The sequence below is a fragment of the Triturus cristatus genome, chromosome 3_1 (assembly GCF_964204655.1).
Source record: "Triturus cristatus chromosome 3_1, aTriCri1.1, whole genome shotgun sequence".
Taxonomy (NCBI): Eukaryota; Metazoa; Chordata; class Amphibia; order Caudata; family Salamandridae; genus Triturus; species Triturus cristatus.
The window spans coordinates 874,371,123-874,383,980 of NC_140583.1; the positions used below are offsets into that span (position 1 = coordinate 874,371,123).

General features: G+C 48.1%; 1 protein-coding gene across 2 annotated transcripts in view; it reads left to right on the forward strand.

Annotated features, from left to right (window-relative positions):
• FASTKD1 (FAST kinase domains 1) overlaps nucleotides 1-12,858 on the forward strand; it is a 199,845-nt gene that overhangs the window by 125,803 nt on the left and 61,184 nt on the right. For both annotated transcript variants that reach the window (XM_085645355.1, XM_085645356.1), the window contains one exon: nucleotides 3,804-3,935. In XM_085645355.1, the coding sequence (XP_085501481.1) occupies nucleotides 3,804-3,935 (132 nt within the window). The remainder of the gene's footprint in view (nucleotides 1-3,803; nucleotides 3,936-12,858) is intronic.

Consider the following 12,858-nt stretch of genomic DNA (forward strand, 5'->3'; position numbering starts at 1 on the left):
GGACAGGATGCAACCACCTCAGATGCATACTCCTGAACATCCGCTCCGCACGCAAACACGCCGTCGAACTCTTGGACCTGCTTGGCACGTACTCCCTGGACGTCCCCTTCCTGACAGAGACCTGGATGAACATCTCCTCGGCGCCCGACATCGCCATAGCCTTCCCGGACAGCTACAAGATCACCCGCAGAGACCGCACCAATGGAGTAGGAGGTGGAATCGCCATCATCCACAAGTCCACCCTCAAGGTCTCAACCAACTCTGACATCCTCAACACCGCCGAACACCTGCACTTCCAGATCCACACTGATCCCAACACCACCCTCAGAGGAACTCTGATCTACAGGCCACCCAGACCCAGGCCACAGTTTAGCGACTCCATTGCCGACTTCGTCAGCACGCACGCCCTGGTATCCACAGACTACATCCTCCTCGGGGACCAGAACTTCTACCTCGAGAACAACAATGACACCAACTCCGCCACCCTGATCGATAACTTCGGACTCAGACAGCTCGTGACAACGCTCACCCACTCCGTGTCGGCCACACACTTGATCCCATCTTCGCCGCAAGCTCCCACGTCTCCTTCAGCCACACCACTGAACTCCACTGGACCGATCATCGCTGCGTCCACTTCACCTTTGAGAAGCCGACCATGCACCACCGCACCCGACAGATCCCCCGCTGCTGCTGGAGCAAAATAACAGAAGACCAGCTACACCCCGCCCCCGCCCTCGCCCGAAGCCCACCCACAGACCCCAACGACCCAGACGCCGCCGCCAGCAACCTCAGACGCTGCCTGCGCCAACACCCTCGCCCCGATCAAGAATCCCTCGTACACACTCACCAACAAGACTGCCAGCTGGTTCACCGCGGACCTCCAGACCTCCAAGCAAAACTGGAGAAGAAATGGCGCCACTAACAGACACCGGAGAACCAAGCAGCCCACATGAACGCCATGCGCCTACACCATCACCTCATCAGATCCGCCAAAAAGACCTCCTTCAAGGACCGCCTCGACAACAATGCACACAACAGCAAAGAGCTCTTCAACATTGTGAAGGAACTCTCCAACCCTAGGTCCAACACCAACGACATCCCACCATCGCAAGACCTGTGCAACTCCCTGGCCTCCTTCTTCCACCGTGAGATCGCAGACATCCACAACAGCTTCGACAACCAGTCCACCACGGCAGCCAACGACACCTCAGACCCCACGGCCACCACCAACGGCGACAACCTACTCACCTGGACCAACATCAACGACGACGATACCATCAAAGTCATGAGCACCATCCACTCCGGCTCCCTGTCAGACCTGTGCCCTCACCACATCTTCAACAAAGCCAGCGCCACCATCGCACCCCACCTCCGCAAGGTCATCAACATCTCCTTCGAGACCGCGACCTTCCCGGAGAGCTGGAAGCTCGCCGAGATCAACGCCCTGCTCAAGAAAGCCAAGGCAAACCCGAGGGACCTCAAGATCTTCCGGCCCTTCTCCCTGCTCCCGTTCCCGGCGAAGGCAATCGAGAAAACTGTCAACAAACAGCTGACCTGCTACCTCGAGGAGAACAACATCCTTGACCCGTCCCAGTCCGGGTTCCGCAGCAACCACAGCAACAAAACGGCCCTCATCGCCGCCACCGATGACATCAGGGCCCTGCTGGACAACGGCAAGACTGCGGCCCTCATCCTTCTGGACCTATCAGCCGCGTTCGATGCGGTCTGCCAACGCACCCTACGCACTCGCCTCCGTGACACAGGAATCCGAGGCAAAACACTGGACTGGATCACCTCCTTCCTCTCCGGCAGAACCCAGAGCGTCCGCCTCCCTCCCTTCCGATCCGAAGCCTCCAAGATCATCTGCGGCGTACCCCAAGGATCCTCCCTCAGCCCAACGCTGTTCAACATCTACATGGCCCTGCTCGCCCAGGTCGCCAGACGACCCAACCTCAACATCATCTCCTACGCCGACGACACGCAACTGATCCTCTCCCTCACCAAGGACCCTCTCTCCACCAAAACCAACCTCCACGAAGGAATGAAAGCCGTCACCGAATGGATGAAGAACAGCCGTCTGAAGCTGAACTCGGACAAGATGGAGGTCCTCATCCTCGGCTCCACCCCATCTGCCTGGGACGACTCCTGGTGGCCGACGGCCCTGGGAGCAGCACCGACACCCACCCGACCACGCACGCAACCTGGGATTCATCCTTGATTCAACACTCTCCATGACCAAGCAAATCAACGCCATCTCATCTTCCTGTTTCAACACCCTCCGCATGCTCCGAAAGATCTACAGATGGATCCCCACCGACACTAGAAGAACGGTCACCCAGGCCCTCTGACCTCTACGCGGGAGCCCCAGCCAAACTACTGAAACGACCGCAACGCATACAGAACGCCTCTGCACGCCTGATCCTCGACATCCCTCGCCACAGCCACATCACATCCCACCTGAGAGACCTGCACTGGCTTCCCGTCAACAAGAGGATCACCTTCAAGCTTCTCACCCACGCACACAAGGCACTTCACAACACCGGACCAGCATACCTCAAACGACTCGCCTTCTACACCCCGAACCGCCAGCTCCGCTCCACTGACCTCGTCCTCGCCACTGTCCCCCGCATCCAAAGAGCGACCACCGGCGGCAGATCGTTCTCCCACCTCGCCGCCAAAACCTGGAACACTCTCCCCATCTTCCTACGGCAGACCGAAGACCCCCATGGGTGAGTAGCGCTCTTTACAAATGTCTTGATTGATTGAATGCATGAGGAATATAAATACCTCTTCAACACAACTGTAACATTAAGATGTGCAACGAGACAAAAATTCAGCAATGAAGGTTTATGTTTTTTAATACCACTGCTGATTATGCGATGTGCAATTTAGTGTCTGGCTGTGTCTTTTGTACATATGCAGAGGTACGGCTCTCGTATGAAACCATTGTGCGTTCTGAATGGTTTATGCAGGGCACTTGTTCCCTGTTCACGGGTCGAGGGCTTACTTCTCTATTCTGTGTTGCAATAGTCTTACATTTTAGTGCAGAACTCTGCCATTTGCCCAGGTTTTCATTGGTTTAAAGTTGTCTTTATCCGTTTAATGAAATGTGTCCTGATTCAGGGTTTGGCATGGATACCCCGATTGTAAGTTCATCTAGCTTGGCAATGCTTCTTCTGTCATTTTAGGGTCATTGAATGAATTTTCCTTTGAATCTGGCATTACAGCCCATGCAGTAATAAATGTCTGAATGTTTGCAGGGCAGGGAACTATGTGCAAACGTTTGTGAACCACCACCACCACCACCACCTAATCCTGCTCCGCCACCTCACCACCCCCACACAGAATTATGGGTGTAACTCCATTACAAGGCCAAAATCCTACTGCTCCTGATCCTGTGAATTGAATGTTTTTTTTCCCTTGTAAATGCTTTATTTTTGTTGGTGAGCGGGATCCTAAACATTTCTTTTCGTTTGCTTTGTAGCATCTCTTTTCGTTCAATCTATGAAGACATTTGCTTACATCTCAGTATTGATTTTGCTCTCAGATTTAAGAAAATGTACATTTAAATTTATTTGCATTAGAAAATGATATATAAAAATGTAATGAAGGTTACTTGCAAGTTTGCAGGTATGCAAGAGTAGCACTAAAATTTGAAAAAAAGGGTGATTAAGATAGAGTATCTCATTTAGTTTTCACACAATAGCGATTATACTGAGTAAAATGTTTACTTTTTCAGAGATCATTGGAGGAAATGAAACTATCATTTACCTGACCATAATCCTTATTTTATCCAAATTCAGCCCTGCCATTGAGCTTAAACATGAAGATACGCTTGCGCCTGATGGAGCTCAACAGAGCTGTCTGCCTGGAGTGTCCAGAGTTTCAGATTCCCTGGTTTCATGATCGCTTCTGCCAGCAGCAGCTACGTCAAGGTGGGTAATTCACAGATAATCCTGGAATCTTGACGATTTGGATAGTTAAGCTTGCTTACTTTTGTAGTAATATTTCTCTCCTGTGTCCAAAGTTCCACCTGTTTGACGGTAAAATAAATGATTTAAATGTGAACTTCAGCTGTGTTCAGCAAAACAAAAGTTAAACTTGCCTCTCTTCAAGACTAACACAGCTGCCAAGAGATCCCATGTCTTGAATTACGCCATGACCCCTTCTTTGGCAGTTGCGCAATACATGATGCAATTGAAAGGTGCGTTGTAAAAATATGGTTTGTGTCTTTTAATTGCTACCATGTAAGAAGGCTTTAGCACGAATATTTAAGAGCATCGCCTTTTCCTGCAAACTGTAATGCCTACTACTTTTATTACTACTTAAATAATGGGTTTAAGCCTTATGAGTACACAAAATATTGAATAATTACTTCTTCATACAGAGGCAATCAGTATTTGCCCCAAGATTGGGGTTCTAGAACTAACTACACTAGACTGTAGGGCATGTTTAACCCAAACCCAGTAAAATTGCTGGCAACTCCCCCCCCCCCCCCCCCCCCCGCCCCAGAGTAAACCAAACAGTTCTTTCACATAAAATTATGTCAATTCACTTAATTTCCCCAAAATAGGCTATGTAAAATGACTTAAACTTGATTTCTTTTGCGAGGAAAGTATGTATTTAAACTCTTTCCCTCATATATTCTGAAACATTTTACCAAGCACCATCATTGACTGTTACAGCACTTCACATTTTACCATCTGCCTCATAGTTTACTCTCCTTTTTATTTTTTTATTTTTATTTTTTACAATTTATGATAAACATTTTACATTAAGGTGCTATAATTGTTTAATTTATCAGAGCAGAAAGCGAAGTTGCACGTTCCACCTTTAAAAGATGTCATGCGCCAATATCCAACCCCTCCCAAGAATGCAGTTTTATTATTAGGTGATGCCTGACTTCCTACCATTAAGCTCACTTACTTTGATCACTCACAAGAGTATAGTTGATAAAGCCTAAAACATAAAAAAAATGTATCCTTCTTAAATTTGCCAGAAGAGGGATTAAATGCATCAAATGGGACACATACACCCACACCCTAGCATATATATAGCAATACTACTTAGCAGCACCTTTTCCTCTTCCAGTGCATCCTTCTGATGCTGTAAAGGATCTTTAGGGCCTCAGAGATCAGGGAGATACAGACTAAGATGTTTGTTCTTAGTGTGAAAGAAATTCCAGTTTATCGGTTTATGAGTAAAATGGATCAATTTGTGAAACTTAAAGTTGAATATGGGGGGGCCGTGGCTAGCAGCAGTTGTGAATGGCCGCCGCCTGAGTTAGCTCCCACATCCCTGACGTCTATTTTGCCCTATCCTGTGCCATCCAAGATAGATAAATACACGAAGACTACCTTACCTCCTTCCTGGCCCCCCGGGAGAAATTCGGTGCACAAGCGGAGTGTGGGCTGGCTCGTACCGTCCTGTACGGTGCCTTGTCCCGAGTGGTGGTGGTGGCGGCTCCCTGGGGCGGATTGGGCTACGGGGCAGCCTCCGGGACGGGAAGTCCATTGGCCCTGACAGACTGCGGTGAGAATCGGGGGAGGCCCCCTACGCCGGGAATGGATCGGGGGTGCCACTGGAGCTAACTGCAGAAGGTGCCGACCAGGGCCGGCGGAGGTGAGCCCGGGTGAGTGTCGAGACCAACGGAGGCCCCGGCTCCGGGGCCTGGAAATCTCACCACGCTGTAGTCTCTGCGGCCTGGGCTGAGTTGTCGGAATGAGGTAGTGAAAGCTACAGTCCCGAAGGCAATACTATAATAGAGGGACATTGATAAAGTGCGGAGACGCCTCCTGATGAGAACTGGCGCAGGCAACTACACCATATCAGCAATAGTTACGCTGAGTGAAAAAGTTCAGCCTGAATGCTTTGTGTTTTGGGGCCGCGGCGACTGGAAGGCGAATCCAGAGGTGATACTTATGGACTTAGTCACACGTACAAATGCCTAGTGGCTGTTTTCCCGGTGCTGACTTGTTATTTCATCTGGCGGGTATTCGCCTAACGCACTTCCATGGCGACGGGAGGAAGGGGACCTAAGGCAAATGCACAAAAGCAGCTGGCCAAATTTGCATGGTCCAAAGCGGAAGAGACAGGTGATTCACCGCAGCAGGAGAAAGATGGAGGGGCAGCTGCCTCTAAACAAGGACCAGAGCCCACGCTACACGATGTCATGGCAGCTATTAACGGAGTGCGTGCTTCAGTGGACTCAGTCACAGTGGAGGTCTCTCTAATTAGGGCAGACTTCCGGAAGATGGACAAGAAAGTCAAGGAGCTCAAGATAGTCACTAGCGCCCTACAGACGGACACGTCAGAACTCCAAATGCAGATGCTCGACATGCATTAGAAGCAGGAGAGGATGGCACAGCAGCTCGATGATTACGAAGGCCGGGCTCGCCGAAATAACATCCGTATCTTAGGAGTTCCGGAAAAAGCTGAGGGGCCGGCAGCAGACTTATATGTGGAAGACCTCATCACGAAGCACCTAAAGCCTAAGACTCTGTCCAGCTACTTTTCCATTGAAAGAGCCCATAGAGTGCCAGGAGGTAGACCAAAACCGGGAGCACCCCCGAGGCCCCTCTTTGCTCGAGTGTTCAACTATCGTGATAGAGATATTATCCTGCAGACAGCGAGATCCAACCCCCTGCTGAAGATAATTATGAGGTGGCCTTCTTTTCTGATTTCACGGCCAAGGTCCAGGCCCAAAGTCGCAGCTTTCAGGCGGTAAAGAGAACTGCGAGACCGGGAGGTGAAGTACGCAATGCTTTTTCCTGCAAGGCTGAGGGTGGAGTCAGGTGGCAAATCATGGTTCTTTGATTTGCCTGAGGCAGTTTGGGACTGGATGGAAGGCTGGAGCACGGTGGGGGGCCAAAGGAGAGATCGTCCTGGGAGGCCTAACCAACACAGGGGTGTCCGTGTGGAGGTTGCAAAGAATGTCCCAGCGGAGAGAGGACAGTCGTAGGAGCAGGAGTGATGACCCTTGGCTTTACTGATGGAAAGCCGGTGCCCGAGTGAAATGCGCAAGTAGGGGGGGACTGGGGGAGGGGTTGCCAAACCCATCAGCGCGAGACTTACAAATGGAGACCTAGTGAGAGATTACAGGCTGATGGGTTTAAAGGATGTGAGCTGAATGGGACCGTATAACACGAAGGCGATAAGATTAAGAGAAGGATTGTGCCACAGTACCTAAAAAGACACTCACCAGATGTAGTCCTGCTGCAAGAAACGCATCTTGTAGGCCAGAAGTCCAAGGCCCTCACTAGGTGGGGATACAAACTTCTAGTACATTCGGACTACACCACGGGCTCAAGGGGGACGGCCATATTGCTTAAAAAAAGTACGCCCCTTATTGTTCATAAGACATGGGCGGATACGGGAGGCCGGTTCGCAGGGGCAGAGGCCCAGTGGGATGAAAGACACATCAACATCCTTTCAGTATATTTACCGCCCGCTCTGGGTAGGGCAGCGCTGGAGTACCTGGGAAGTAGACTGATGGGACTCCGAGAGGGCACAGTAATCATGGGGGGAGACTACAACATTACATTAGACAATGCTGTCGATCGCCACCCACCGAAGTCTAGAGAGAAAGATAACAACCTAATGGCTGATTTCGCGATGGCACTGGGTTTGACGGATGTGGATCGTGCGCTTCACCCAATTGGCAAATTATTTACATACTTCTCTAATGTCCACAGTAGTTTATCACGTATTGACTATTTCCTCACACACCTGTCGTCGATAGGTAATTTCTCCCAATACAAAGTTTTACCAAGAGGCATATCAGACCATTCTCCAGTCTGGCTGGAATATACGCCCTGGGAACGACAGCCACGCACCACTATTGTTCTTAACCTATGGCTCCTACACATACCGGATATAAGGGAGGAACTCCGCACACAATCTGAAAAATCTGAAAACTATTTTACTGAAAACGTGGACTCGGTAGACTCCGCACAAGCAATCTGGGAAGCATACAAGGTAGTACTCAAGGGGCAAGCTTTGTCCTTGAAGACGGGATATTTCGCAAAAAGCGTGAACTTCTAGTCCAGGTGGAGTCCGACCTCCTCGAACTCGAGCGGGAACACGTACAAAAGCCCTCACCAGACACGAGCCACAGACTTCTACTGAAACAAGAGGAATATAGGATGAAAACCAGGGAACATATGGTGACTAAATACCGTGCCACCCAACACAGACTTTATGAACTTGGAGATAGGGCTGGCAAGACATTGGCATGGTTGGAAAGACGAGAGCAGGGATCTAGATGGGTACATAAACTGACGACACCGGGGGGTGAAACGGTGCTGCATCCACAAGAAATAGCGGAAAAACTCTCTGATCCTTTCTAAAGCGTGTACTCCCCCTCTACGCATTACACGGCTGAGGATTCTCGTCAGCTCCTCCGGGACAGTGATGTGCCAAGTCTCTCGGATGAGGAACGGGAGACCTTGGAGGCGGACCTCTCGAACGAGGAAATGCGTAAGGCCCTGGGACAGATCAAGTCTGGAAAGGCTATGGGTGCAAACGGCATTCCAGTAGAGTTTTTGAAAGCCACTGCCTCTCTGACTGTGTCACACCTGAAAGCCATGTATGAAGAGAGCCTGGAAGTAGGTAGATTACCAGAGGATCAGCGACTAGCCACCATTGTCGTCATCCACAAGCAAGGTAAACCAGCAGACAATTGTGGCTCCTATAGGCCAATCTCGCTGATTAACGTGGTGGCAAAGGTGTTGGCAAAAGTCTTGGTGAATAGATTGGTGACAGTTATTACATCACTGGTCCACCCGGATCAATCTGGCTTTATGCCAGGCAGGAATACGGCCCTTAATATAAGGTTCCTACACAATGTGATGGCTCGTCGGAAATATATCGAGGAGGATGCGGCGGTGTTATCTCTTGACGCCTCAGTGGCATTTGATTCTATTGAATGGCCGTATATGTTCTTCGGTTCTTCGGAAGGTGGGACTGGGCCCTAAATTCATAGCCTGGGTAAAGCTCCTTTATACCGGTGTGTTGGAGCCTCTTGCGGCCTGGGTGCGAAGGGACGTGGTGGTGCGAGGGATGCGCTGGACGGTTGAAGTGGAGGACCGCATATCCTTGTACGCGGACGATATACTGCTATACCTAGCATCCCTGCACAAATCGATCATAGCAGTATTGGACATATTCACGAGTTTTGGCGAATATTCAGGATATGCTATTAACTGGCACAAGTCCACATTGTATATGTTGAGAGGCCCAGTCCCCCGACTCCCGTCGGACTGCACTATAGCAGTGGCGACGGAGGTGTTTCGCTATCTGGGGATCTTTGTCACATCAGACCCAGTTTGATTCTATAGCTCCAACCTGGCCCCCCCTTTGGCTAGATTGCGAGCAGATGTGAAGCACTGGAGGTCTCTGCCTTTAACACTGTTGGGGAGGGCTGCACTCTTCAAGATGCTGGCCCTTCCTCGTTTTCTTTATATACTACATAATTGCCCACATAGAGTCCCGGACTCGTACTTTAGAGCAGTTGAAGGTGAGATTTTTACGCTGTTGTGGGATGGAAAGGCCTCCAGGATTGCACTGAAAAAACTGACGAAAGGTTGGTACGATGGAGGCATAGCACTCCCTGACCTACAGCGTTACTACTGGGCTGCGCAATTGGTGGCTGTCAACCACTGGATGCATCACCCCCAGACGACCCAGCGTATGTTCTTGATCGCTATCAAACTGATCGTTCCGGATATCTGGGGGCTCTGCACACTACCGATAGAAAGAATAGGGGGAGGTTCTTCGGACCTACCCAACATACACTATAGATTTGGCATTTAGTCAATTCCCGGTTGGGATGGGCAGGAGTCCTCTCGCAGGCCACACCGTTGTGGTTCACCCAGAAGCTGGGCATGCTGTGCTATCAGCCTGGGTTTGATAAGTGAAACCTTATCGAGATCTCAGCGGTGAAAGACCTGGTTCAGAAGGGAGCACTACTTACATTCGATGACCTCCGGAGGAACTACCATATGGCGCAAGGAGAAGTGTATAGATATTTGCAGATAAGACATGCGCTGCAGGCAGCGTTCCCCTCTTTTAGAGATATACCAGAATCGTCGCCACTGGAGGACCGTCTATTAGATGGGCCTCTTAATTCAAAGGTAATATCTCTAACTTATAAAAAGTTGAGCAATAACTTACCAGACACATTTTCGAAGCTCAGGGAGCGGTGGCAGGATGACTTGGGTCCTATAGATGATGAGGACTGGCAAAAGGCTCTCATGTCCCCTCGAGAAGCGGCCATCACACAAAGATTCAGGCTGATTCAGCTTAGGATACTCCACCGATCATATATCACAGGGAAAGTTCGGGCGAGAATAGGAGCTAGACCTGACGACTTATGTATGAAGGGGTGTGGACAACAGGCCACATTTTATCATACTCTGTGGAGTTGCCCAAAGATGCGTGCACTTTGGGAAGGGGCTTCGGAACACATGCAAACTGCCCTGGGAAAAGACATAGTACTGAAACCACAACTAGGACTGTTGAACATATGGGAGGCGGCTGACCTCATGGAAACTGACCAGCAATTCACAAAACTGGGGTATACGTTGCTGAAACGAGAGCTGGCCAGAGGTAGAATGGATTGAACCTACCACTCGTCACCCTGTGGGCTAACTAAATGGATAGATTCATGCTAGCAGAGACCAAGGTTTTTAAGGCTCGGGGGGGCCCAAGAAATGGGATAAGAAGTGGTTGCATTGGAATACATATCGAGGGGATCTCTGTGTATCGCCTACTGTCGAAATGGAAATGAATAGACAAACAGGACGTGAGGGAAGGGTATAATATGCAATGAGAACTAATGGCTGCTTCTTTACTATGTTGAATATCTTGAACATGTCGCCCAATCATGTACGTATGGCTGTGATTGAAACTAATAAACATATTAAAAAAAATAAAAAAAAGTTGAATATGAAGCTGGTATTAAAATTCTTCAAAGGACTTTCTTTCTTTAAAATTCATAGATTCATATATTTTGTGTTCCAGAAATTCTCCCAGTGTTCAGTGACAAATATTACTTCCTACTTTCGTTTGATTTCGCCACCATGATGTATGTTTGCGAATACCAGTTACTTGTAGTAGGCGAGTGATTCATTCCCGTAGCATACAATAGTGTTGAATTAGTTAGAAACGTATTTCTAAAGAAACTATTTGAATATACAAAACTAAGCAACCCATTGCAGACTGAGGCCATATCATTGTGTATATAATGTTTGCATAGTCCCTAGTGAAAATGGGGTTGACTAACCAGTGCACAAAGTCGCTCGCATGTGGCAAGTAATTTCTGAGCATGCAAAGCCCAGCCTATGGGTAATGGAAGGTTTTGCGACCCTTTAATTGATGAAGTGTCTCACCTTTCATTATCTTAAAATGTAATTGAAACATATCCTTCTTCTCACCTCTAGCAGTAGCATGTACAGCAAAAAACACTTAATACTAGGGACATCCTGTGTTGCCGATCTTATAATGCCCTTAATCGAACTCAAAAAGCATTAAGTAATGTTAACCCAAGCAGCCTTGTAATATTCCTAGGACGATCTTAACATCTGCTAATAGTGAACAGGGGAGCATAAGATGCCAAGGTGATAAATAATTTGTACTGAGTGAAAGGATCATCTGTGATAGGGTTGTAATAACAAGCCATAATAGGGAGAATTTTACTGTAAGAAATCTGCATCATTGGCCAGCTAACTTTTTTTAATGTGTATCATGAGGGAAAACTTTTATATAGTGACCTTTGTGCTAATGATGGCCACTCCAGTATTGGCCCCGTTCACCTATGATACAACTGCTCTCAGAATCTTGAGGCCTTGGTACAAAATAGTTATTAACCCAAAAAGGTTAATTTATCGCTTGAAGAGTCACAGTTGCTTTAAGCCTATTTGACTTTACAAATATATTTGCTATCTAAGGCGAATATTAAACCTTTTTTAAATTAATCTAAATGTACTATATCTAGTCTGCCATCTTACCCTTCTGCAAATATAAAGTTAATACCATATCCATGCATGTAGCTTATGTTTCCCTTTTCTGCTGCTCCCAACCCCTCCTAGCCCCCATTTTCATCCACCAAACTTCCCTTCCCTACTCCAAGTTACTCTTTTTGCTGATTAAGAGGGCCGATGTCTCTAGGAGCTTTTAAAAGATTGCATAAGGGACTTTTCTCCTTTGACACAGTAAAGCAAAGCTTTTATAGTTTTTTCCCTTCTTCTGAATAAATACTAAATAAGTCCTTTAAAAATTATTCCATAGAAACTAATTACTTTTATTCTTTCCTGAACTCATACTGTCCAAGATTAGAGTGGTGATTCAATTTCTTAAGATCTTCCTTTGTCCAAGATCTCCAGCATGATGGAGTTCACATAGGATTCGCTTTCTGTAAATTTTCGTTTCAGCGAGTCAGCACATTCTTCTATTTAGTTCATCCTTTTGGAATATTTAAAAAGAGAATTGCCCAAAATGTCTACCTTAGTTTTCAGTGCCACTTGATTAATTGCAGCCTCTATCTAATATTTGTCGATCTGGAGTTGGCTTGCGATCTTGTACCAAGGGAGAAACTCAGGAAAGTCCTCAGTGATCCTGGGATTCCTCCGTATCTCCTCAATGTGATAATAAGGCTCCACACAGAAAACTATGCACAAGTTAGGTGTGGAAAACACTGGGAACTTTCCTCGCGTTTCCCCGTCAAAAAGGGGGTACGCCAGGGATGCGTTCTCGCCCCTACCCTATTCTGTCTTTTCATCAATGGGCTTATCGACCACCTCAAAAACATCCAGGATAATGATGCCCCCAAGCTAGTCTCGGGGAAGGTACCCGCGTTGA